The sequence below is a fragment of the Alnus glutinosa genome, chromosome 3 (assembly GCF_958979055.1).
Source record: "Alnus glutinosa chromosome 3, dhAlnGlut1.1, whole genome shotgun sequence".
NCBI lineage: Eukaryota > Viridiplantae > Streptophyta > Magnoliopsida > Fagales > Betulaceae > Alnus > Alnus glutinosa.
In genome coordinates, this window is record NC_084888.1 from 20864666 (window position 1) to 20891455 (window position 26790).

The following is a 26790-nucleotide window of genomic DNA, read 5'->3' on the forward strand; positions in this document are numbered from 1 at the left end:
TTGACAAAAATGTGAAATTCAGGCAAAAAGTATCAAAATTACAAAAGAAGTATCTGTGGAAAATGATTAAAAAAGCATAGCAAATCACATGAGATGAGCATAAAATATTGGACAGTTGGCAGACATCGCAGTCTCAGAAGTATTTACTGGTAAATCCGGAATAGGAATTCTTTCATAGATCTTTAACTGTAATGATTGAACGTCAGCTTTACTTTCAGCATCACTCTTGCTGTCTTCCTTGGTATAAAGTAAAATCAATTCTTGGAATGCTGCCTCCTAATTTGGAAAGGGCACCAACTCTTTAGATCATAGACTGGTAAGTCATATTGACAATCCTTAAAAGATAATATCACTACAATGATAATAATGATTCTAAATAAGAATCATAGGCGAAACTGTTTTGATAATTCACACATTTAATACTTTGAAAGGGGGGATCATACTTTTGAGTAAAAGTACCGACAAGGAAAAATAAGTCAATTTTGGACTTGAGCAACATGTGAAGGAAAAATTGTGGTATGACAACAATAATTCCTGTCCCTACAATTTGGAATAAGGACTAACCTGCAATATTAACTATCTCTGCATAAAAAATAGCCAGTGTATAGTCTGAGTGATACAGTAAGAAGATGATGCAGACATAATTTTCATTATTAAAGGCAGATACAATAATGACTGTTGTTATGAAAGTGGAAACCCTAAGCTGCACCTTAAAGCACTGATCTTCCTCAATCTTTCTGAAAAGAATCAAGTAATTTCTTAATTGTGCCAAACTTCTTTAGGCCAGATATTTTAAAATGGCAAGATTGGGTTAAGATACATTGCATGCTGAAGAAAATATTCCATATGTGAACGTAGTTGGACCACCAACCAGCTCCCAACAGGTCTTCTTAATTTATCCATGTCACCCTACAAGATCACCCTTCTTTTTGGAGGTTCCTATGGTATGTATGTCAACACTATCTTGTTCTCCACTGCAACAGAGAATGAATCCAATACACAAAATTCAAAATGCTCTAATAACAGGTTATATATTCCTTGGTTTTTACAAAAACAATGGAATTATGTGAAGGAATAGACTAGAGCTACATGATATCTGTAATTTCTTAGCTCACTCAAGTCTGATATGTGTAATCAAATGAAAATAAAAATAAGGTAATACCTTATTGTAGTAACTAATTATAGCTAACTAATATCAATAATAATTCCCTCTTTTTTTTTTCTTTTTTTTTTTTCTTTTTCTTTTTTTTGTTGTTACCATCACTTTCTTTTCTGAATGCATGTTGCTCTTAAAAACGTCGCAGCTTTTCCTTCATCTCAAATATTCTCCCCTTAACTTTCACCCTTTTTAGAACAATCAACCATCCCATTCCTTGTTTTTATTCTGAACCCTTTTCTGTCTTTGGCATTTTAATAATCTAAGTATTCTGCCTTCTTTAATTTTATTTTTAGTATGTACAGAAGATTGATGGCCAAGAAATGGGAAAAAGGTATAGTTTTGCTATCTTAAGTTCATCATCCACAGAACAATCAACCATCCCATTCCTTGTTTTTATTCTGAACCCCTTTCTGTCTTTGGACTCTCTAAGCATAAATGGTGAAATCTCCATAAATCCAAGGGAGATTCAGGAGCATATAGTTCATTTTTATAAAAAATTGTATGTTGAGAACTGTTCTTGGCGGCCAAGGGTCGAGGGCCTTTCTTTTCCTTCAATTGATGAAGATGAAAGTAGTTGGCTAGAAAGAGAATTTGAGGAGAAGGAGGTATGGGATGTCATCAGAGATTTTAACGAAGATAAGGCACCGGGCCCTGATGGCTTCACTATGGCTTTTTTTCAGAAGTGTTGGGATATTCTAAAACACGACATTATGGCTGTTTTTGCAGACTTTCACTCTCGAGGAAAATTTGAAAAGAGCTTCAATGCTACTTTTGTCTCTCTGATTCCAAAGAAGAATGATGTCTTGGATGTGAGAGACTTTCGGCCTATTAGTCTTATTGGGGGAATTTACAAGATTATTTCCAAAGTCCTTGCGAATAGGTTTAAATCAGTTTTGGGTAAGATTATTTCAAACACCCAAAACACGTTCATAGGTGGTCGACAAATCTTGGATTCAGTGCTTATTGCTAATGAATGTGTGGATAGTCATATTCGTTCGGGGGATTCTAGGTTGCTGTGTAAGTTGGATTTGGAAAAGGCCTATGATCATGTGAATTGGGACTTCTTGCTTTACCTACTACAACGTTGTGGCTTTGGGGAGAAATGGAGGGCTTGGATTCGTTTTTGTATCTCTACGGTGAGATTCTCCATCCTTGTCAATGAACTCCGTCGGGTTTCCTTACCAGCTCTCGCTGGTTGCGACAAGGTGATCCTCTGTCACCTTTATTATTTGTGGTGGTTATGGAGGCTTTGAGCCGGATGCTGGTTTCTGCGTTGGAGCAGGGTTCGATGACAGGTTTTGCAGTGGGACATAGAGAATCAGAGGCAATAGTAGTGAATCATTTATTGTTTGCTGATGATACATTGATCTTTTGTGGGGCGCAAGAAGAACAAGTTCGACATCTGAGGTGCATCTTTCTTTGCTTTGAGGCAGCATCGGGATTAAGGATCAATCTAGGAAAATCAGAAATTGTTCCTATTGGTGAGGTGGAGGATGTTGAAGGGTTGGCTCAGCTTTTGGGTTGTCGGGTTGGTTCTTTGCCTATGACTTACTTGGGTATGCCTTTGGGTGCCTATTACAAGTCCGTTTCTACTTGGAAAGGGGTGGTTGAGAAAATGGAAAGGAAGCTTGCTGGATGGAAGCGTATGTATTTGTCAAAGGGCGGGCGGTTGACTCTTATTAAGAGCACGCTGTCCAATCTCCCCACGTATCTCTTGTCGTTGTTCCCTATTCCTTTGAGGGTGGCTAATCATCTTGAAAAAAATCGAGAGGGATTTCCTATGGGGTGGTATAGGGGATGAGGCCAAATTTCATTTAGTAAAATGGAACAGGATTTGTCCTCCATTGCATTCAGGTGGGTTGGGAGTTCACAACCTCACCCAGTTTAATCAAGCTCTTTTGGGTAAATGGTTGTGGAGATATGGTAGGGAGAGAGAGGCTTTATGGCGTTTGGTGATTGACGCGAAATTTGGGAGCCTAAAGGGGGGGTGGTGTTCTATTGAGGTGTCGGGTTCCTATGGAGTGGGGGTTTGGAAATATATCAGGAAAGGATGGGAGAAGTTTTGCAGTTATGTTCGGTTTGTGGTAGGGGATGGGTCACATATCAGTTTCTGGCATGATTAGTGGTGTGGGGAGAGATCTTTGAAGCATTGTTATCCAGTTCTGTATAGTATTGTGAGGAACAAAGCTACAATGGTGGTGGATAATTTGGCTGTTCAGAATGGAAATATTCATTGGAATGTTCTCTTTACGCGGCAATTCCAGGACTGGGAGATGGAGATGGTGCTTTCTTTCTTCGAGCGGTTGTACTCCACTTCGATTCGACAAGGAGAGGGTGACAAGTTAGTTTGGAACCTTTCTACAAGGGGTTTTTTTAAAGTAAGGTCATATTATGAAGTGCTTAGTAGGAAAGAAGGCCCATCATTCCCGTGGAAGAATATATGGTGTGCTAAGGCTCCGACAAGGGTGGCGTTCTTTGTATGGTCGGCAGCTTTAGGAAAAATATTGACCCATGACAATCTGCGAAAGAGGAATATTGTGGTTATTGAGTGGTGTTGTATGTGTAAAAAGAAGGGGGAGTCTATTGATCATCTGTTACTTCATTGCGACGCCGCCCATGAGCTTTGGAGTTTTATGTTTTCTTTATTTGGAGTTGAGTGGGTAATGCCACAAACGGTGTTGGATTTGTTGACTACATGGGGTGCGTTTTTTGGGCATGGCCTAGCTAAAAAAGTTTGGCGGTTAGTTCCTCATTGTGTTTTGTGGAGCATTTGGCGGGAGCGGAATGCGAGGCTTTTTGAAGATGTCGAGACTGTAATGGTAGTGTTAAGGAAGCGTGTACTTAACACGCTATATCTTTGGATAGCGTCCCGTCTTTGCCACCTAGGTGTTTCTACTTTTGTAGACTTTCTAAATTTATTAGCTGTTCCTCCCGTTTAGGGGCTCTCTTGTATACTTCTCATGTATTAGGGTTGCGCCCTTCTGCGCTTTTTATTGAATTTGAAATTACTTATCAAAAAAAAAAAAAAAAATATTCTAAGTATTCTGCCTTCTTTAATTTTATTTTTAGTATGTACAGAAGATTGATGGCAAAGAAATGGGAAAAAGGTATAGTTTTGCTATCTTAAGTTCATCATCCACACTGAAGCACGTTATAGACAACATTCTCAATAGAGCCATAGCAGAAGACATATGGAGAATACCTGGAGGATTGACTGTGAGAGAAGAATGGAAATGGAAGTTTTAAATATCTTCCAAAGATTGTTTCCACAGTATTTCCTTGAAGCCGGTCTCCAAATATCACTAAGTGATATCCTTGATAAGAAAATAGGCCTGGGTGAACAATTCTTTTATTACTTGGTCATTTCAAAGGGTGCTTTTCAATTATTATTATTTTTTTTTATTTTTTTTATGAGTAATTTTTTTATTCATGCCATGCTTTTCAACTTAAACAACCCCTAATTAAATGGAAATTATAGAAATCAAACTTGCTAACATGGCATGAATATGACATTGCAGAAGTCCTTCAATTCCCAATTATTTTTTCGTACAACAAAATTAAGTACACTCATATCCTTACTATTGCTTCAGTTAATATTAGTAGTTACAATTTAATTTTTCTTAGATAAAATCAATAAAGAAATTCTAGAAAGCATGATCAGAGAAAAAAAAAAAAAAAAAAAACCATTCTAATGTTCTCTTAGTCCCGAGGGAATCCTAAATCCTGCCCCACCTATGGCTACAATACCAGAGTTGCACACAGAATCTCCTTAAGGAGATTAGCACTACTAACAGAAATAGAATTTCCATATTTGTCTGGAAATGCTTGATTTTACCTGAAAATATCATCATCTAGGATTCCAGAGAAACAAAACCAGTAGTATAACTAAGGCATAAGACTCTTCCCTGTGAACTGCATCCAGTTACATCAATTGATTGTTGCTTTTAGCAGGACCATATTTGTATAGGTTTTTGTCCTCTAACAGGATTAAAAGCAGAAAATATGAGGTCAACAAGATTTCCTTTATGGGGTATAATAGGGTGTACCATCAAGATTAATAGGGCATCACCTATTTTTGAATATTATTGTTAGTTTTCATCACAACTTAAACTATCAAAAAATTAAGGAGGTTCTAAAAGAGAGCAATAGAAAAAATGTGAAATTTAATCCTTCTTTCCAACAAAAAAAAAAAAAGAGCCTACATTTGGACCTAAACATGCAATGCCATTTACCATTCAAATCTAACCAAAGATACAAATCATTTGGCTCTACTAATTCATGTAAAATGTAAAAAATTCCTTATGTGGTTTGTGTATCTCTTTGAATAGAGTGGATGAACAAATGATCCAACCAAAATATATATAAATGGGTGATGGCCTATCAGTTTTGATAATGCAGCACCCTATCATGGTTTATCCTTTAATTTATTTAGTGAAAAAGACCACTACAGCAACAATATAAGAGGAAAGGAATTTTATAGGCGCAAACCTCTTGTAAGATTCTGAAGAATTACTATCTTTATCAAGCTCATATGGTGTTTCTGGTGTAGGTGGGATTAGTCCAATCCATGAAAGCAATTTCCTCAAGAGCCTTCGACGGGGACCAACCGGTGACAATATCCCTTCATAACGAGTTACTGCCCTCTGTGCTGCCAGCCAAATAGGAAGGTCCCTATCTGATAATTGCTGCACTCCCAACAGATCATCAGAAACACGTTGATTATACAGAGATGATTGCTGAAACACTGACAGATCCTTAAGCCAAAGCTTCATTCTCTCACTCCACTCTTGTACTTCTTTTGTCTGGATAGCAGTTTTGAGAGCCTGTGCTCGAGTAATAGAAATGAAACCCATCAAAACTGATATGGACTGAATTTGAGAAAATAACACAAAACTCAATGTAGCGTAGTTCTTGAAACTAATCCATGATTTCCGTCAAAGCAAAATTTAATATCAACTAAAAAGAACCTACTGTCCCTCCTTAAGATGATTGTTCTGACCGCATTACAATTGGTTTAAGACAATAAAATCTTATCGCGACTACCAACAAGCTTCACGGTTCATTATAAAGTCACACTTATTTGATGCATCTAAGCTTTAAATTATAAGGCCTTTTAAGTCAGATCCATAGAAACAATCACAGACACAGTAAACATGCAAAGCCATATACCTTGCAATAGTGACCAATACGGTGTCAAGCAGAGGCGTAAAAGAGTTCTGCCAGGTCTATAAAAATTCCATTGACAAACGTTAAAATGAGTTAGCAAAGAGGTCAGTGTTCCTTCCCAGAAAGCATTTTCACATGTTACGGAAGAGCCAAAAAGGAGCAAAAAGATACGAACTATGTTATGGAGTGCTATGAAAAAGAAAATCACCACATGAGGGGAAAAAAGGTCTAAAGAAACTCTAAAACAACTATAGAACTAAATTATAAACAAAGTCTGAGCATCACAAATCTTAATAGAATTTCTGGAAGTTATAATTTTAAGTAATATATATATCCATTTACATATGAATTTTTTTTTGTTCTATGCTTCGAACAAATTTGCTCTAATAATCAATTCATTCATTGTTTGTATAATTGAATTCATCATCCATTTGGACTGGTTGACTTAGATTAGATGTGTTGAGGTGAAATTTCCAATTCTTCTGAAGGGTTGTGAGTCTCTTGTTGTTTCTCCTTGCGACCCACGACGTCACGCTGCATTAGTTGGTATCAGAGCCCAAGTTACTTTCCATGGAGCCACGAGGACGCAGAAGGGGCGGACGCTTTGCAGACCTGAATGGCGTGCACAAAAGCGAAGAAGCAACACGTGAGGAGCAACAGGTGGTACGCTTGCAGCAAATCACAGAGGAGCATTTAGATGAGCAATTTGAGCGGATCGGGGCCAGCATCCACGCCCAGATTAGAGCTCTTGCTGATTAACTTGCCAACATGAATGGCACAAACGGTCATCGCCGTCAACCAAATCCACTTTATGTGGAGGAGGAAGATGAGTATAGTGTTGAGAACAAACCTGTCAACCCTTTTGCGAGGTGCGGAGCACGGAGCGACTATCCCATAGCACAAACTCATACTAACAAAGTTCCAAGGTTGCTTGCGTCCTGAAGAATTCCTTGATTGGGTAGCTCCTGTAGAGGAGGTCTTAGACTTCAAGGAGGTGTTTGATGATCGACAGGTCTCTCTAGTAGCAACCAAATTAGTTGGGAGAAACTATTGAAATACATGCGGGCCGCATTCTTACCACATAATTATGTGTGAACCATGTACCAACAATTGCAGAATCTAAGACAAGGGTCACGCTCTATGGATGAGTACACAATAGAATTCCATATGTTGGTGGCTCGTGTAGACTTAGCAGAGGGAGAAGAGCAGCAAGTGTCAGGATATATTGGAGATATGATACAACAATTCCAGGACTCACTGAACTTATTCGATCCCAAAGCCTTGCATTTAGAGAAGACAATGTCCCATAAACCTTTGGGGTTATTTGGAGGGAGAGGAGGCAACAACAACAGCAGGTCAATTATACCACCTGCTGTCCTCCAGAACGGCCTCAACTAGTGCTCCAAAATGTTTCAAATGTGGAGAGACGGTGCACAGGATGGCAGATTGCCGCAAGGGAGAGAAGTATGGGAAGGGTTTACTCGTTGATTCCAGCAAGCCTGTGAAGGACTCCACGAGGGAGTATGACCAAGGTGCTAATTTTGACGACATTGAAAACGAGGAGATTGTCATTGGAGATGAAGGTCCTCTACAGGTAGTAAGAAGGGTATATCTCATGCCACGTAAGATGGGAGGCGATGACTGGCGACGCCACAACATCTTTCACTCCATGTGCACCATGGGGGGAAAGGTGTGTAAACTCATCATCGACTCAAGGAGTTGCAAGAATGTGGTTTCAGAGGAAGCAGTCTGAAAGCTGGACTTAAAAACAGAAAAACACCTTGTACCCTACTGATTGGAGTGGCTCAAACGAGGAAACGAGATAACAGTTTCCAAACATTGTCTTGTATTGTTTTCCAATGGAACAAAGTATCGGGATAAGGTGTGTTGTGATGTGGTTACCATGGATTCATGTCACTTACTCTTGGGAAGACCATGGCAAGACGATCAGGAAACACTACACGATGGGAAGGAGAACATGTATAGCTTCGTGTTTGATAACGTGACAATCAGGCTTTTACCGAAGCCAGAGGTGGAACAAAGACCTTCAACAGGAGATACCAAAACCCTCCTAACCAAAAAAGAGTTCGTCGAAGAGATGTTGGATTTGGGTATCGTATACGTACTACTGGGCAAGGAAAGTAGCCAGAGTGAAGTAGTACCAGAATCGGTCAGAGGGTTGTTGGAAGAGTTTGCTGACATATTCCCAAAAGAGTTGCAAGAGGAGCTACCTCTATTGAGACATCCAACACCAAATCAATTTGGTACCGGGGTCTAACCTGCCCAATCGACCTCATTACCGCATCAGCCTGAAGGAGCATGAAGAACTACATCAACAAGTAGAAGAACTGTTGACTAGAGGCCATATCCGAGAAAGCCTAGGTCCTTGTGCAGTCCCTACCTTGCTCACACCTAAGATGGATGGTTCTTGGCAGATGTTCATCGATAGTTGAGCGATCAACAAGATCATTGTGAGGTATAGATTCCCTATCTCGCAGTTGGATGACTTTTAGACCAAGTGAGTGGAGCTACAATCTTCACAAAACTTGATTTGAACGGGCATCATCAGATTCGGGTTAGGCCGGGTGATGAATGGAAGACAACGTTTAAGACGCGGGAAGGATTGTATGAGTGGTTGGTGATGCCATTTGGATTGTCTAATGCCTCGAGTACATTTATGCGGGTGATGAATGAGATTTTCTGACCATTCATCAGGAGGTTCCTTGTGGTGTACTTTGATGATATTTTGATCTACAACATTAATAATGATCGAGAACACTTCCAACATATCCGAGAAATACTTTCAGTGTCGAGAAAAGAGAACCTTTTCGTGGTGATCGCCAAGTGCTCATTCATGAGGGACTCGGTTTTGTTCCTAGGTTGCGTGGTGTCAAAGGAAGGGCTTTTGGTGGATGAATCCAAAGTCGTAGCTGTCAAAAACTGGCCCATTCCCACAACATTACATGAAGTGCGAAGTTTTCATGGGTTGGTGTGTTTCTATTGACGCTTTATTGACAACTTCAATACGATCGTGGCACCCATTACTGACTGCATGAAAGCAGGGAGATTTTCGTGGAGTAAAGCGATCGACACGTTTGAAGTCATTAAGGCAAAACTGACCACGACACGATTGCTTGTATTGCCGGATTTTACTCAACCTTTCGAGTTACATTGTGACGCATCGAAGGTTGGTATTGGTGTGGTGTTGAGTCAAGGTAGGAAACCAGTAGCCTATTTCAGTGAGAAGTTGTGCGGGTCGAAGCTCAACTACAACACGTATGAGGTGGAATTTTATGCAGTGGTACAATCCTTGAAGCATTGGAGTTCATACCTAGCCTATAGTAAATTCATCTTGTATTCGGATCATGAGGCATTAAAGCATCTGAATAGTCAGAACAAACTTTCCTCGAGACATGCCCAGTGGGCTACTTATGTGCAACAGTTTTCATTCACAATCAAAGATAAATCTGGAGCCCTGAACAAAGTGGTGGATGCTCTCAGTCGGAAAACACTACTAATAACTTCAATGAAGACGAAGGTAGTTGGTTTTGAGTTTGTAAAAGATGCATTATGTACTGACCCATTTTTTGGTCCTCTCCTCAACAAGGTGATTGAGAATCAGAATGATTATTGCCTCCATGATGGATTTCTCTCTAAAGGAACTCAACTTTGTTCTTAAAGGTAGCTTGAGATTGAAAATAATCCAAGAGCTGCATAACGAAGGACATATGGGACGGGACAAGACGTTCAAACTGGTGTCTGATCAGTTCTATTGGCCAAGTATGCGGAGGAAGTTGAGAGATTTATGAGTGGCTATCGAATTTGCCAACTATCTAAGGGAACTACTATTAACGCAGGGTTGTACATGCCACTTCCTATTCCAGAGGGTCTCTAGACTAACGTGAGCATGGATTGTGTTGAGATTATCGAGGACACAAAAGGGTAATGATTCCATTTTTGTTGTGGTTGATTGATTTTCTAAGATGGTTCATTTTACTGCCTGCAAGAAAACATTTGATGCTGTCAATGTGGCTCAATTGTATTTCCGAGAGGTCTACCAACTTCACGGGTTACCATTCTCCATAGTTTCCGATCGGGACACAAGATTCTTGAGTCATTTTTGGCGATGCTTATGTAGGATGGCCAATACCAAGTTTGATTTTAGCAGTGCCTATCATCCCCAAACCAATGGGCAAACAGAAGTCGTCAATCATTTGTTGGGAGCTTTGCTTCAGAGTTTAGTTGGCGAACATCTCAAATCGTGGGATTAGAAGTTGTTTCAAGCTGAATTTGCCTATAACGAGTCAACTAATCGGAGTACAGAGTGTAGTCCTTTCAATATTATTTATGGGGTTAATCCTCGAGCACCGATTGACTTGGCACCAATTCCTGACCTGAAGCGAGTACATGCTAAGGCTGAAGATTTAATTGCTCGAATACAAGAGGTCCATCAAATGACTACTCGGAATTTGCAAGAATCCACTGCAAAGTACAAAGCCAGTTCGGATAAAAAGAGGAAAGCTGTAGAATTCAACGAAAGAGATTTCATGTGGGCTATCTTAACTAAAGATCGATTTTTGGTGGGAGTATAGTAAGTTAGATGCCAGGAAGATTGGCCCAGAAGAAATTATTGAGAAGATCAATTCTAATGCTTATCGGCTGAAACTCCCGAGCAACATTCGAACCTAACGTTTTCAACGTTAAACATCTAGTTCCCTTCACTGGTGATTCTTTCGATGAGGACTTGAATTCGAGGGCGAATTCTTTCCAAGCTGTGGAGTATGATGTAGATCGGACGCGTGTAATTTCCTAAGGAAGATAGTAGCAGATGTAAGTGTTATCTTGAATAATCTTTCTGAAAAGTGATCGGATGAGATGCGATCGACTGAGAAGCGATCAGGGGAGAAGCGACCGGGATCGAAATCAGAAGAAGCGATACGTGAATCAAAAGCCGATCGGGGATCGAGATCGAGAGAAGCAATCCTTGAATCAATAACCAATCGAGAAATCGGTTAGTGCATTAAAGACAAAATTCGAGAATCTAGTGCATTAATGATGAAACTTCCAGAAGAGTGGATTTTTCTTCTAATGGTGAATTTATTGGAGGATCTAATTAGCTAGCGTATCTACTACCGATTTCTCCAAATATAACTATGATTTGTTTTAATTGTCCTTCCCCTTTTTTGATTTGTTTTCCTTTGGCCCCAAGTAATCCTGCTACTATAAATACGTAGCTTGCGTTGTAATAAGGGAGTTGAATTTGGTTTTGATTAGTTTATCAATAATAAGTACTCAGAGTTGAGTTTTTCTCTTATGTTGCCTCAAACCTTAGATAGAATCTAGGTTTCAAAAGTGTTGTGAGTCTCTTGTTGTTTATCCTTGCGACCCACGACGTCACACTGCATCACTACCTCAATAGTTGTCCTTCTTAGCCACCCACTCTTCCTTGCACCATGTCACCTTTTATAGTGCCACGCAAGTTTGCAGATCATCTCTGCATCCTCAGGCAAAAGTCTTTGGGATCAACAGCTCCTTTGCCTTCTTGTCTGTTGTGGTGTCTATAAGGAAAAAGAAATGACAGAAGTTTTGAAGATTGTAAGAGGATATTGGAGGAAATTAAGGCTTTATTTATTTACACTTTGTATCTTTGGACAACTGCTTTTGTTTTTCCTTTGGTGATTAGTTATCATGAGTTCCTTGTTCTCTTTTCTCCTTCTAGGTTTCTCATGTAAACTTCATGTGTACTTGGAGACGCCTTACACTTTTAATGACATCTCTATTACTTTTAAAAAAATAAATAAATTGATTTTCTATCATCTTGTTTGCGACTAGTGTTAATTCAATACTTCCAACTATAAAAGGGAGAAGATATTCCAGATCCCATCATGTCCTGCCTCGCCAGTTTTTCATCTCAAACACCTGCAATTTATTCATATTCATAAATAAAACATATTACATCTTAACGTCCCCATAATTTGTGCCATAAAACATGACCAGACTTACGGCCATTCAACAGAGCCATCCCTTTGATTTGATAGATCAACACATGATGTATGACGCTTAAAAAGCACATTCTTCCACATCAACCAATTCACTTTAATTCTATTACAACTTCATCAATCACCTCTGTCCCTAAAGTAATCAAGAGCTAACAACAAACGTAGTCCCACTCATTTCGGTGTTGAGGGTTACCCTGACAACTCCCTAATATCCCACTTCTACTTTTAGTAAATGCTTTCTGGACAACCCTGATTACTTGATGAGAATCATAAGCTGGCCCCTATTTAACTGCCAGCTGGGATTAAGGCTTATATGAATTGAGTTGAGTTGTAGTTTCTTTCTTCGTAATCAACCTCAGTGGTGCTAATATGACAGCCTAGCTTTTCATGTATATTGACACTAGAGTAGTAAATATAATGTCCAAAGGGACCTTTCCCTGTAGCCTCTACTTAGTTCATCCAGAACAAAGGCAACAGCGATGGGCTATGATGCTTAGCCCTGATATAAGCCTACTTATTTACTTGTTCCTCTGTTTGGCTGTCCTCACCATATTCACAATTTCATCAAAAATGTTATTTAAGATGTTTACATATATATAAATCTCTCTATCTGTGTGTGCGCGCACTTCCAATAGTTTAGAAGACACAGATATGAATACTCTATTATATGCTTTTTAAGTAAGACCTATCTCTCGCCATTTCTCAATTTATTGGTTTAAGAAGATGACAACCTTTCACTCTGAATCTCCATAGCATATATGCATACTAGTTATCAGAAACTCTTGAATTAGGTCTCTTCGGTCATTCACTCTTGCCAAAAGTTCCACAATGTAAATCACAAGTTAAAGCTTAACAATCTCAGCAGTTTTGAATAGTTCCTTCATTTCTAACATAAATTTACTAAAAAAGTTTTCACCAGATATCAGACATTTTATTAATTTTTGTGGTCTTTTCTATAGTTAAGAAAAAAAAATAAAAAATTAATCAGCTCACAAGGTAGATTTTTTTTTTTTTTTTTGCTTCTACCTTCAGCTATTGAAATACCTCCTACACAATAGGAAGTAGCCTTCCCCATCTCAAATCCATCCCCAGTGAGTTGAATGCAAGCTCACAGAGAAAGTTTATCACTTGCCAGTAAAATCACATGCCCTCGAACAATTAGAAAAATTCTAAATGTGAAATTAACGCAATAATCATTTTTTATAATCTTTTAAATTAAATTAAATTATGAAAGGCATTCCTTTCATGTTTATGAATAGCCTCCTATCAAACACGAGACATCATGATGCACCCCTATTTCCTTAATTTGGGGTTTCCACTATTTTGTTAGTTCCTTTCTAATAAAAGACTCACTTGTACGAAAACCAAAGATATATGATTGAGCGTAACATATGCAATTCTCTTGACAATTTATTGCCAAGGAATAAAGTGGTAGTGGACTGATACCATCAAAGCCCATTTCCTATAAAGAGAGTCCATAGTGACTACAGAATCAAGAAATGCTTATGAATACATTTCTACATATGTATGTGCATATAAGTATGTTTATACACGTGAATAAGGGATACCTTCCAATTTCTATTTAAACAAAAGTTTCAGAAAATAAAATCACCTCATTTATCCAGGTGACAAGTTTCCCTAAGGGCTTGGATATTATAAAGAAAATTCCTCGCAGAAGTTTGGACTGTATGTAATCTAGTTTTTCAACAATAAGGAGGCCCTTCTGCCTCTCAGTTGCATATCCCCGCCTGCAAGGAAAAATTGACAAGTTAATGACCTGCAAAATCTTGCAATGTAGAATATCTAGACAATGCTAAGTCCAGTGCACTTAGGTAAATGGACTAATTGCCTCAACATATTGTATAGAAATTAATTGTATGAAAGACCTTTGATCTTCACCCTCTTTTTCTTTTTACTGATCAACTTTAGATTTTATATATTAATAACATGAAGTCATATTATTCAGCTTCCTTTAGCCATGTATGTTCGAATTCCTAGCATTTTTTTCTTATTTTAAAACTTCTTTACCTCATTCCAAGTACTCAATTTCAATCATAAACAGAGTGGTTATTGGTAAGTTATACACTCATCCAATATGTCTGGAACCAAATACCTCACTTTCCTCTTTGTTGTTGTAAGAGAAGGAGATACCCTTTAAGCTAAAACTCATTAACACACTCATAAACAAATGAAATATGCTTAATTATGATTTATGTAACCGAGTCCTATTTCCTAGAAAATAGAGCTAAAATCAATTTCCTCAAAAGCTGAATTTGATTAGGTAACCTCGGATACCGTAAGTCAATTACCATAATGGAAGTACCATAGTCACCAACTCAGGACATCAAATGCTATTCACTGATTGTTGAAGCCTTTACAGACCATAGGACTAAAGAAAAATGCATCATTTCAAATTTCCATATACATGCATGCATACATTCATACATACATACATTTATATACATGTGAATGCACAGGTACACACGCACACACACAAATATATATATATAGTTATATTGTTATTCAGGATATTATGTTTTGTGTCCGGGCTAGAATAAACTCCCTTCATGCTGTTGATCCATCTCAGAAAATAGATGGTTTTAAAGATCATGGAGAGTCTCGAAGAAGTATGTTGACTTATTTAGTCGATATATATATATATTAAACTTCTATGTTTGACATCTACTATCTCATCAACAATAATAGTTAATGCATATTTCATCATCTGGCTTGATCAAATTTCTTGTATAAGTAAATATGCAGATGAAAGCAACACATTCAAGAAAATATTACATCACCTGAATATTATTGCATTGGACTCAGATGCTCTCTTCCAATCAACATATACTGGCAAAGTAAGAAGATAATCTGTGTTCATTGCAGATGTCAACATCAAGTCCCTAGCTGATAATTCTTCAAACTGAGCATCATAAAGAAGTTGCATGAAAGTACGCTGGAAACGAGTGGCAACAGCAACCCTGTGAACAATTTTGCATAATAAGTTAAAATATACCTGAAGGGTGAAGTTAAACAACACTTACAATATCAAATAAATCTTGAAAATCAATACATTATACAACATCCCAAATATTTAAGAAGCCTTAATAAATTCTCATTACAAAAAAATTTAATAGAACAGAACATACTAGAGTAAAAACAAAAACCAAATGAGAATTAGTGTAATTATCACCTCCTCGAAGAATGTTTGTCTTGATCTCATTAAAATGGCCATTCCATTATTGTGAAATAAAAGAAACTCTCATATGCTAATATATTCACAATAAAAGAAACTCTCTTACGCTAATAATATATCAACTAAAAATTGTTTTTTTCTTGTTTAGTTCATTGACACATACATATATAGCTTAGGTTGCCATATATGTACTAGGCATTCCAAAATTCATGACTTTTGATAATAGATCGGAGATGTAGTTTTCTGGTTTGGTCGTCTTAGTACTGGGGGTTTCGTAGATGGAGAAGAATTTCTTAGTGGAGTCAAAGTCCTTCACGTTCTCGGTGGTGGGTGGGGCATCGACGTTGAGGGTGGAGGAGAAGAGGAAAAATTTCCTGGGTGTGATTTTGTTGAATGCGCAGAGCTCCGAATGGCTTGCGTCGATGATGGAAGAGTTGTTGGGTCTCCCGGCAGAGCAGGAGCTTGTTAAATCGTTCAGAGAAGGTTCGAAGGTCCTAATTGCTCGGAGAGGGGGGAATAAAGCTGGGCGCTTTTTAGAGGTGTCAACGTTCGGCTTGGGTGGTCGGAAGGGGTACATTGTTATCCCCGAGGGACGTAGAGGGTGGGGATGGCTTAAATTTTCCGACGAGCTGAGAAAGGTTGTTGTTTTTTTCTCAGCCTCGTCGGGTGGCGAGCTCGGCTCCTCTTCTACATCGGAGAAGAAGGTTGTGGAGGATGATCGGCCGACTCTGGGCTTGGCTCCAAAGTGGATGGGGCCCTCCTTTGCAGAGATTTTGAGGTCGGACCCGACCACCGTTGCTGAGACGATGCCCATAGCGGGTGATGGTCGGTCCTGGTTAAGGGTTTCGTTGGCGACTCCATGTGAGATTGATCTCCTTCCGGCGGTGCAGCAATCAGAGGCTGATCCGAGATTGGCGGTGGATTGCTTTTCTCTGGAGCAGAACACGCTTGATCTGTTGGTCAAAGACCAGCCTGGAAGTCCGCAGGGTAAGGGTTTGAAATTTGAAAAGGCGAGAACGCGGACGTGGCGTAAGTTGGGTCCCGGTTTTTGTTTGGTTTTGGGCCGGGCTGTGAGGAGAGTCCTGACTCGGTATGCCGGGTCGGGGCTTTTTCGAAAATTTTTAGGTTGTCGCGTGGCTCGTTTCATGCGGAAACCTAATGTTTCCGGTCCGCCGCCAACATCGCCGGTGACGACAACGGAGGTGTCCTCTGGGTTGGTTCTGAATCGGATTCCAAATGGGGGTTCAGAGGATACAGCGTTGGGAGCAAAAAAGGGAGCGAGTCCAGGTTCTACGGGTTTTGTTGGGGTTTCCCCTAGGCCGGAGCCACCGTCGGTGGCTGATGCTGGGTTTATTTCTGGAACGGAGTCTCCTTCAGGGGGTGAGTCGAGCAGGTCCCAGGTAATTCCGGCGGTTTCTAGCTGGAATCCAGCCTCCCACCTGTTCGGTTTCCCCCCTTCTCCGGCGCCGGATCTGGGTTTTCCGGCGGCTACTACTGTTTCTTTTAATTTCACTCCTTTCGGAAAGCTTCAGATTCCTAAATCTCTTCCGGTTACACCGTCTATTGCTGGAGCAGATATGTTAGGTGAGAAGCTGCGTTCTCCCCTCCCTGTGGCGGTTTCTTTGCCTTTTCAGTGTTATTACAGGAGGGCGAAAAAATTGAGGGAAAAGCACTCTGTGAAATGGACTGATGAGCTAATTTCAGATTCTTTGGAAGCCGTTAAGATGTCAGTTGGATACGTTGACAAGAGTGTTACTGGTGCAGAGCCGCCAGCTGAGAAGGCGACAAAGCCTCGTGCTACGAAGAAGTCAGTGACGCAAGTGAATCAGGGCTTTTTTAGAAAGGGGTTTCTCAACCTACCCCCGATTCCTGTCCCTTCCGTGGAGCTTCAGGAGGTCAACAAGGGCGATCATAACGGTGAGATTGTGGTGTGGGAGGAGGAGGAAGATGACTACTGGGATGGTTTGCCCTTAGATTGGGCGATGGATGGGGATTTTAGGGAGGGGGCTTTGGCTGTTCGGGAAGCCATGGAAGAGGAGTTCCAGGTTTTTGCGCGCCAGAAGTATAAAGGAAAAAGGGAACTTCTAAATTTGCAGAGTTCCATCAACTATGGTGACGCGAACTATCCCTCTAGGCGTAGGAAAGCTGGTGGGAGGATTTGTCAGGGATCGGATATGGGTTCGGAGTTGGTTTCGGTTCCGGATCCCAATCTTGTCACCGAATCTTCTCATTTTCCTCTTCCGGTTTCTTCTTTGGCTTCCTCAGAGGCGGGTCGTGGGTCTGAGAATTCTGCTGTGGGTTCACAAGTTTCCATTGAGATGGGCTCACCGGAAGGGAGGATTCTTCCTTCCTCCTCCCTGGAAGAACACACCTCCAAGCCTTTATGTAAAGGGAGGAAGCCAAAGCTATCTCCTTTGGAGTTGTCTATGGCATGCTCTTCGTATTTCGGGGAAAAGGGGGATAGATCTATGGCTTTCCTCTCTGCCCTTGATGAGGAACATAGGCGATGGGATATGATTGAAGATTGTGAGCTTTAGGGGCTTAGGGTTGGGTTGTTTTGTGGGTTGTTCCTTATCGGGTCGGTTGTGAGGCTGTTGCTTCTTGTATACTCCGTGTGTACTAGGGGCGCCTTACGCTGTCTTCTAATAAAATTGCAATTACTTATCAAAAAAAAATATGTACTAGGCCTTTTGTAACAACCAAGGGAAAAAAGCTACCCACATCTGCACTATCACCCAAAAATGACTAGTAAATTTGGAGATTCTCAAGAATCACTTATAAAACCTAGTTTTACCTAGTAAGTAAATAACATGGGACTTAACACCCATGAGCATCTCTTATAAACTACTCACTCTATGTGGGCAATTTCTCTTCTCAATATGGGACTAAGGTATTACAAACTCCCCCCTTAAACATGGCATTACTAGGTGGCTCTAATACCATTTGTAAAGACCTAGGAAAACAAGCTAGCCACATCTGCGCTATCACCCCAAAAGAACTTGTCAATTTGAAACTTCCCTAGAATTACTCATAAAGCCCAGTTTCACCTAGTAAGTAAACAATGTGGGACTTAGCACCCTTGAACATCTCTTATAAACCACCCACTCTCTATGTGGGCTACTCATCTTCCCAATATGGGATTGGGGTTTTACAAACTCCCCCCCTTAAACTCCTGACGTCTTCATCAGGTCCACGTTGTGCGGTGCTAACAGTACCATATGGCATTACAACCTGGTTCTGATACCATTTATAATGACCCAAAGAAAAGCGCTAGTCACATCTGTGCTATCACCCCAAAAGAACTAGTCAATTTGGAGTTTCTCTAGAATTACTTAGAAAGCAAAGTTTTACTTAGTAAATAAGCAATATGGGACTTAGCACCCATGAGCATCTCTTATAAATCACACACTCTCTATATGAGCTACTCATCTTCCCAAAATGAGACTGGGGTGTTACACCTTCCCTCCTTTATTGACCCGCAGTATCAATGTTCATAGTCAGACCGATAACTAGTTATCTCTTGGAACTTCTATGTAGCTTCGCACATACTTTACCACTAAACATTACCAGTCAGGCCATCTTGTGCATCATCTTAAATTCTATGACCTGCGACACTGGGGATATCTCTAATGTAATAATTTTCAAAGCTTCCATCACATCTTACCCTGATAGTTATTCTGATTAAATTTTTTTTCAGACTTCTTTATTTTTCCATTACAAAATAAACAAGCATCAGCTTATGCAGCAATTTCACATTAGTAAACAAATTGAATTGTTTTTTCTTTTTCTTTTTCTTTTTCTTTTTATAAGTAATTGAAATTCATTAAAAGCCCAAACCCTAGTACACAAGAAGTATACAAGAGAACCCTTAAAGTATAGAAAAACAAAAACAAAACTCCAAGAACTCAAAGAAATTAAAAACAGGCAATCTAATAAACAAGCATTGCAACTTTCCACCATCAAAATATTTCTATCAAGGTCTTTAGTTCAAGACAACAAGAAAACAGTCTGATGCCTGCAAGACAATTTGGGACAAACCTGGATCCACCATCAGAATATTTCTTGACATTTTTGTCTGAAGAGCCCAATAGATTTCTCAAGTCCAAACCGTGAATGAAAGATATAGGCTTATCAAGTTCATTATCTTCCTCCTCATATCTCTCTACGCTCCCAACTCCATTAATGTCATCTCCAGCATATTCTGACTCCTTCCCATTAGTAACAAACTTTCCGTCTGAACTAGCTGAGTCTGAACTAGCTGAACCATCATTAATTGTTTTTCTTTTCCCCATGGAATGAGAAAAGGAATAATCAGTACGCATTTCTTCTAAAATTCCTTTGTGTTCAGCATGAAGAATGGAGTCCAAGCACCTGCAGTTACACAAACATAAAAGAAGTGTTGCATTTATACAAAAAAGAAATGACCATAAAAATTAATTTCAAGCAGACACCGTCTTTTGATTTAAATTGTGATTAAGTTGTTGCACTTTATGATGATTCTAGGTGAAGGGAACCCTGAAGAATCAGGAGACAGATAAGCAACCACAGGTGATGTTTGAAGAGGCTCTAGATAGATTTCACCTGCTGCGTATATTGAGAATGTACAGGTTGTACAGAATCTGTTGAAAAACACCCAGGCTCCTCTGATGGGTAGGTAACCAAGGATGAGATACTGTGAAGCTCTGACAGTGAAGGAAAATTTTGCCATTAACTGTGTTGGGCAAGCTATGAAGAAAAACCTTGCGGGAGGTTCAGAGGCACAAACTCATTTGAAGCAAGGGCAGTTTAACAAGGCACAGATTCGTACTACATATAGCACTGAAGAGATTCAGCAAACTGAAGACTTACAAGTTGCACATGCAATATATATATATATTTTTTTGATAGGTAATAAAAGAAATAGCATTAAAAAAGCACAGGCAATATTGACTACAATAATAAGTTGAACTAGGTAGATTGAGTACCATAAGATGTGGCTTGTGTGCATAATGCCTTTCTTCAACTGCCACTATAACACCAAGTATTAATTAAACATGCAAATAATGAAAATATTGCTAGAAATATTAATAGAATATTGTGGCACGAGTATAGGACATATCACGGCCCTAATGAGATTAAGCATGAATAGTTTTAGTGTGTTAAAACTTCGAACATAAGAAAATTGGTTCAAAAAAGACTTAGAAAACTTAGGATCAGACCTTCCCGTTCGAACGCGGGGTTCCACATTCAATTAGATACCTTGAACACACGGCAGCTTGAGGGAAAGAACAACGGTCCAAATTAGATCAGACGAAACCAAGTGACGACGTTCGATCGGAGAACGTTTCGCTTGAACAATCCCCACGTGGCATCACCAAATTGCACGGTGACAAATGATCTACGGCTCAGATCCAATCACGTGCCGAAAAGACTGATCTGACGCATGTTTAAGGCTGAAGATGTCAGGTGTTTGAACGCGAATCGACCAAAGGGAATCTCCACGTGTCAATCAGTCTACGGTAAGACCTGGCACTGATGAAGCTTAGGTATTTTTATTTTCATGCTGCCATAGCGTTGTTCGAATTGGAGCATAATCCATTTGAACGGGAGTGCACAGTGACGGAAAGTTTATCCATTTAAAGAAGTTTAGAACAGCAAAAAATGAAATTTCTCTTCCTTTCTTCATTTCCAAATGTCCCAAGGAATTTTTTTGAGTTGCTAAGAGGTCTTTTGGTTAGAGAGAGAAGGGAAATCGTGTGATTTCCAAAGGTGGTGATCGCAAAAGCAAATATCGGAAGGTATAAACACACGCCCTTGTTTTGCCCATATAATGTCTATGTATATGTATGCGTAGTTACACTATAGAGATTATATTGACAATATTGTGGTAGTGATGGTGTTTCGATGAGAGTTATTGTAAAAGTTTAAAAATATGGTTTTCATGCAAAATGGAGCCTTTGAACATAAAAAGATAGGATTTTTAGCTGTATGTTGGTTTAGGAATGATCGTATAATGAAAATGAACGAATTAGAATGGCAAAAATTGAGTAAAAACGAGATTTTTACATTGATGTGCAAAATCTGCACATCACTGTTCGATCACTTATCGACCATGACAGTTGCAGAGAACCTTGATCAATAGCTGGTAACAATCCAATCGACAGGGCTAAGAGTAAAAGCTAGATCCTCAAGCCTCGGTCGATAACCGGCCAAAATCCGTTCGACCGAGATGTAGAATAGAGAGCCTGGTCGCTTGGCACTCGCAGTTTGTTCGATTGGGACTGTTCAAAACAGAAAAGATAAGATGTTTTAGGAAAGAGAAAGAATTGTTGGGGTCCAAGTAACACCTTAGTGTTCTAGATAAGGGTAGAGTCTAACACACGGTCATAATGAAATGCAAAGGATCGTGGAGGGGATACCTGAAGGATAAAATCCAGGAATTAGCAAAAGTGGTAAGTAAAATATCTCGACCTAGCTGATTAAATTGTTTTACATTCCATGCACTAAATATGCATGCTTTCATTCATGAAACTGAGACCTACAATCTTAAAATACATTATGTGTATTCTGTATATTGAATTGTGTTCTGCATTGTTAACGAAAAGGATATCTTATGAAAAGGAATTTGAAAGAACTTGTTCTAAAGGAAAAATCTGATTCTGAAACTGTTTTTGTATGATCCAGTGTGTGAGTGGGGGTAAACACTTGACATCCGATCTTGTAAGTGGGGGTAAAACACTTACGCCATGATCCATTGAGTGAACAGGGGCGCGGTGTTAAACACTCGATATATGATCATGTGAGTGGGGTTTAAATACTTACTTTTCTGCTCTGTGTATATGATATTAATATGTTCTGTATATGGGATTATGCATTGATTTGACTATAATTACACACACACACACATATGATCATGTGAGTGGGGTTTAAATACTTACTTTTCTGCTCTGTGTATATGATATTAATATGTTCTGTATATGGGATTATGCATTGATTTGACTATAATTACATTTGACTATAATTACACACTTTTCTGCTCTGTGTATATGATATTAATATGTTCTGTACATGGGATTATGCATTGATTTGACTATAATTACATTTGACTATAATTACACACACATGGTGGTTTGCTATGGAAAGAGATGCTCTTTGGAGAAAGGTGGTGGATATTAAATATGGTAGTATGAGGGGTGGTTGGTGTTCTAAGGAGGTTAGGGGTACTTTTGGAGTAGGAGTATGGAAATGTATTAGGAGGGGTTGGGATGCTTTTGCAGCTCATGTGAGATATGAGGTCGGAGATGGTTCTAGAGTCTTGTTTTGGCATGATGTGTGGTGTGGAGATTTACCTTTAAAGCTTCTTTTTCCAGATTGTTTACTATTGCGTGTGGTAAGGAAACATGGGTGGCGGAGAATATGCAGAGACAAAATGGTAATATTCTGTGGAATATTTTGTTTACTCAACCTGTACATGATTGGGAAGTGGAAGTGGTCTCTAGATTTTTTGAGATGTTGTATTCTCTTAAACTAAGGTATGAAGGAGAGGATAAAATTTGTAGGATTCCTTCGAGAAGGAAATCATTTGAAGTGAAGTCTTACTATAAGGTATCATCTATTCCTATTCATTCTTCTTTTCCCTCGAAGAGTATTTGGAAAGTTAAGGTTCCTCCGAGAGTGGCTTTCTTTGTGTGGACGGCGACTTTAGGGAAAATTCTAACTTTGAATAATTTACGCAAAAGGAATGTTATTGTAATGGAGTGGTGCTATATGTGTAGGAATTGTGGAGAGTCCATTGATCATTTGTTCTTGCACTGTATGGTTGCTACAGAATTGTGGAGTACGATATTGCAGCTATTTGGTGTTGTGTGGCTTATGCCTCGTTCGGTGATCGATATGTTGGGGAGTTGGAGGGGGAAAAAGGGCAACCGGTTGTTGGTGCCAATTTGGAGAATGGCTCCATTGTGTTTGATGTGGTGTCTATGAAATGAACAGAATGCACGCAGTTTTAAAGATTGTGAGACTTATTCACTTAATTTGAAGAAGTTTGTGATACAAACCTTGTTTACGTGGAGAGTGACGCTACATTCTATGTCTGATTGTTCCTTTTCTAATTTTTTAGATTTGTGTTATTCTTTCTTTCTTCTTCTTTTTTTTTTTTTTTTTTTTTTTTTTTTTTGATAAGAGATTTGTGTTCTTCTTTCTCTTTGGATTATGGGTATCATGTATACTTCCTGTATACTTTGAGTTGCGCCCCTCTGTGCTTTTTTGAAATATACTTTACTTATCAATACACACACACACACACACACACACACATGTATATATATATATATATCTGAATTCTGAAAGAAAATCTCTCAAGGATTTGTTTCCATGACACAAAAACCTGGTTTCAGAAAGAAATAAAAAAGAGAAGTTTTAACTAAGGGCTCACGTCACATAGATAACTTGGTTGGTTTATTCTACTTATGGAGTCATGGACTCATCAATTTCCATCTGTAAAATTAGCATCTGGACTACCATCCTTAGGAGCAGAAAGAGGTTTATTTTGAGAAAGGATAATCTTGTGGAAGCGAGTTTGTGGTTTCAAAAATAGGAAGAAAAAAAATACATGCATTTTCCACTACGTGCATCACAATTACTGTAGTAGCGCTGCGTGAAATATGCGAGTATTCCGCGCTCTCCTTCTTGTATATTTAAGTTAGGGCGTCGCAGCCACCACTCAACTATGTTGTGGAAAGTAAAATCGAGGAATGCTGCATTAGCAAACAGGTGGGAGCTGGAAATAGAAAGTTTAATGGCTGAAAAAATCACTGGAAAGATGATAATGTGGTCTTTTGTGTGCAGAAGGTACCTTCACCGCAACTGTTTACTATTTAATAACAGGGAGGAATCAAAGATTCTACATGAAACACTCGCTAGAGAAGTGATTGAAGATGTAAAAATGAGACTTTATAGTATGCTTGAGGTTGAATATGACCATGGAAATGCAGTCTTAGATAAGAATAAACGGTGGAAGGGGATTTGCACACCTTACATAATTAGCTAGAACTTTGAGCTTAGTTCAGCAGAGTTGGTTGAAAACACCACAGGGAATGTGAGAAAGGGAGTTAGATTATTTCTAGATGGGAATGGCCACCTTAAGGGAGTTAGCCTTTTGAGAAAAATGGTATCCTTAATTGGAGAAAACGCTGTTTGCTTTTGTTTCTAATGTCAAGTATGTTTTGTATCATGAATTAAAAGTGACAACCTAACCTAGAACGTCTTGTTAAATCATAGTTGAATTTAATCATTAATTATATTATAACACTTCTCCTGAGGCCTAATAAACAAGACCCGACACATAAAACATTTAATTGAAATGTGAGAGGTTCAAACACCACTACTATGATATGTTCAAAGAGCTTAAAAAGGTGATAAAAAAAAAAAAAAAAAAAAAAATGGGAATTGAACGCCCACTACTGATATATACAAATTATCTATTTGGCCTTACGATGAGAGAAGAAGAAAGTGATGGGCATCATCACCATCATCTTGCTGCGACTCGAACATCATCAGAACGATGGCGTCTAGCAGCTCAGCCTTTGAAACCGGGATGTACTTCTGCCTCGGCACTTGTATTGTTGACATGGAAATTCCTTCGTCTTCTTCGTTTTGCTCTTGCCCGTCCTTTCCCGGCACAAAATCTCTGTTTTTCTCGATAACCTTCTCTGATTGCGCCAAGTTGATAAAATCACTTCTGGACTCCAAGCGCAAGGGCCCCGGGGACATCTCCTGAAACCCAGGGAGTGAGGAACAACGAGTTCTGATAGAGGAGGGAGGCGCTGCTAATGAAAGAGCGCTGAGGCTGCCGAGAGCTTGCCAAGAAACTGACATCAGAATCAAACGCAACTGAAATTCAAGAAGAAGAAGAATCTTTCACAGACTGCTGCTTCCAAGGCATTGCTAATGTTAACCAACCTTACTGGAAAGAGAAAGAGAGAATTAACGGCTGGTAGTGTATTAGGCGCCTGTTTACTTGAATTTCTTGGATAAGGAATATGCTCTCATGCAATAAAAAATCAGAAGCCTCACAAACCACATTTTTATGTTACCATTATTTTATAAACTTGAGGGGGGCAATTCTAATTAATTCCTTAATTTTTTTAAAAATAAATTAATTAATTAATAATGATTGTTCGAATAATTGGTTGAAATTGTTACGTCAATATTGTGGAACAATTGTGAGATAAAAATATAAGGAATAATTGCACCATTGGTCCTTGAGGTTGGCCTAAATTATGAATCACTCCATTTAGTACAAAAAATTATTGTAGGATCCTTATGGTAAACTAAAATTACGAATCACCCCCTGAAGTCATTTTTCCTCCACAAAATTAACAAGGTCCGTTAGTTTACCACATCATACCCAATAGAAACGCGACACGTGTAATTTGTTTTTTAAATTCTTTGAAAACACAGGTTGGCTTTTCCACGTCATTTTAGTTAGCCACATAGGACACACACGTCAAGGAGTGATCCACGTCATTTGTCTATAGTAATTTTCTAGGTAATCCTATCCTCAACTTTTACCACGATTATTCACCACTGCTGCCTCTAATCCATTTCTTCTCCTCTTCCTCAAACTCATCTTCTTCCTCACGCCACTCACCACCCATCTTCAGGGAACTCAACCCATTACCGACCACCACTGTAATCGCCAGTGGAAAAGTCATTTTTCAAGTGCCGCCAAAATCAACACAGGGTAAGCCACCTTCCTTCCTTGGTATTTTTTAAATCGTCCTCTTGAATATGAAACTGCAACTTGTGAGTTTAAATGGGTATGGGATCGGCCACTAATGGGATTAAATAGAGGTTGGAGATAGTGGGTTCCAAAAAGTTGGGCTTGTCGGATCTTTTTAGATCAGCAATCTATGTGCCATTTGTGGGGCTTGTGTTTCCCCCTTTGTTTGTCTGCATGCATAGGATGGTGGGTTTTGTTTTCCCCTTTTGTTTCTTCATGTGTAGGATAGTGCATGTGCATTTGATAACACCCCAAATACTAAGTGATAGTTGATCATTCTCTTGACACGTGTGTAGTATAACATTACCTTATTATTTCATCATATGAATGCAAACTATTAATTTTGGGTTATTGACACATATATACATACTACGGGAATCACATGTTGTATTTGTTAATTTGAAATCATTTGTAGATGTTGATTTAGATGTCAAATTGGTCATCCTCGGGAAATGACAAGGAAGGGTCACAGGAATGTTACTGTGGTATGATAACATACCTAAGGACTTCA

The 26790-nt window shown here is 39.1% G+C and overlaps 1 protein-coding gene across 4 annotated transcripts in view; it reads right to left on the reverse strand.

Moving 5' to 3' along the window:
* LOC133862961 (uncharacterized) overlaps positions 1 to 25527 on the reverse strand; it is a 39299-nt gene extending 13772 nt beyond the window's left edge. For 3 of the 4 annotated variants that reach the window (XM_062298897.1, XM_062298898.1, XM_062298896.1), the window contains exons 1-7: positions 24990 to 25527; positions 19556 to 19888; positions 15123 to 15302; positions 13937 to 14072; positions 5648 to 5982; positions 4362 to 4491; positions 148 to 276 (exon numbers count right to left, since the gene is read on the reverse strand). In XM_062298897.1, coding sequence (XP_062154881.1) covers positions 148 to 276; positions 4362 to 4491; positions 5648 to 5982; positions 13937 to 14072; positions 15123 to 15302; positions 19556 to 19888; positions 24990 to 25372 — 1626 coding nt within the window. In that variant the 5' untranslated portion in view covers positions 25373 to 25527. Of the gene's footprint in view, positions 1 to 147; positions 277 to 4361; positions 4492 to 5647; positions 5983 to 13936; positions 14073 to 15122; positions 15303 to 19555; positions 19889 to 20481; positions 20526 to 24989 lie in introns of all 4 variants that reach the window. The other variant, XM_062298899.1, reaches the window with a different exon arrangement.
* Positions 25528 to 26790: the final 1263 nt, after the last annotated feature.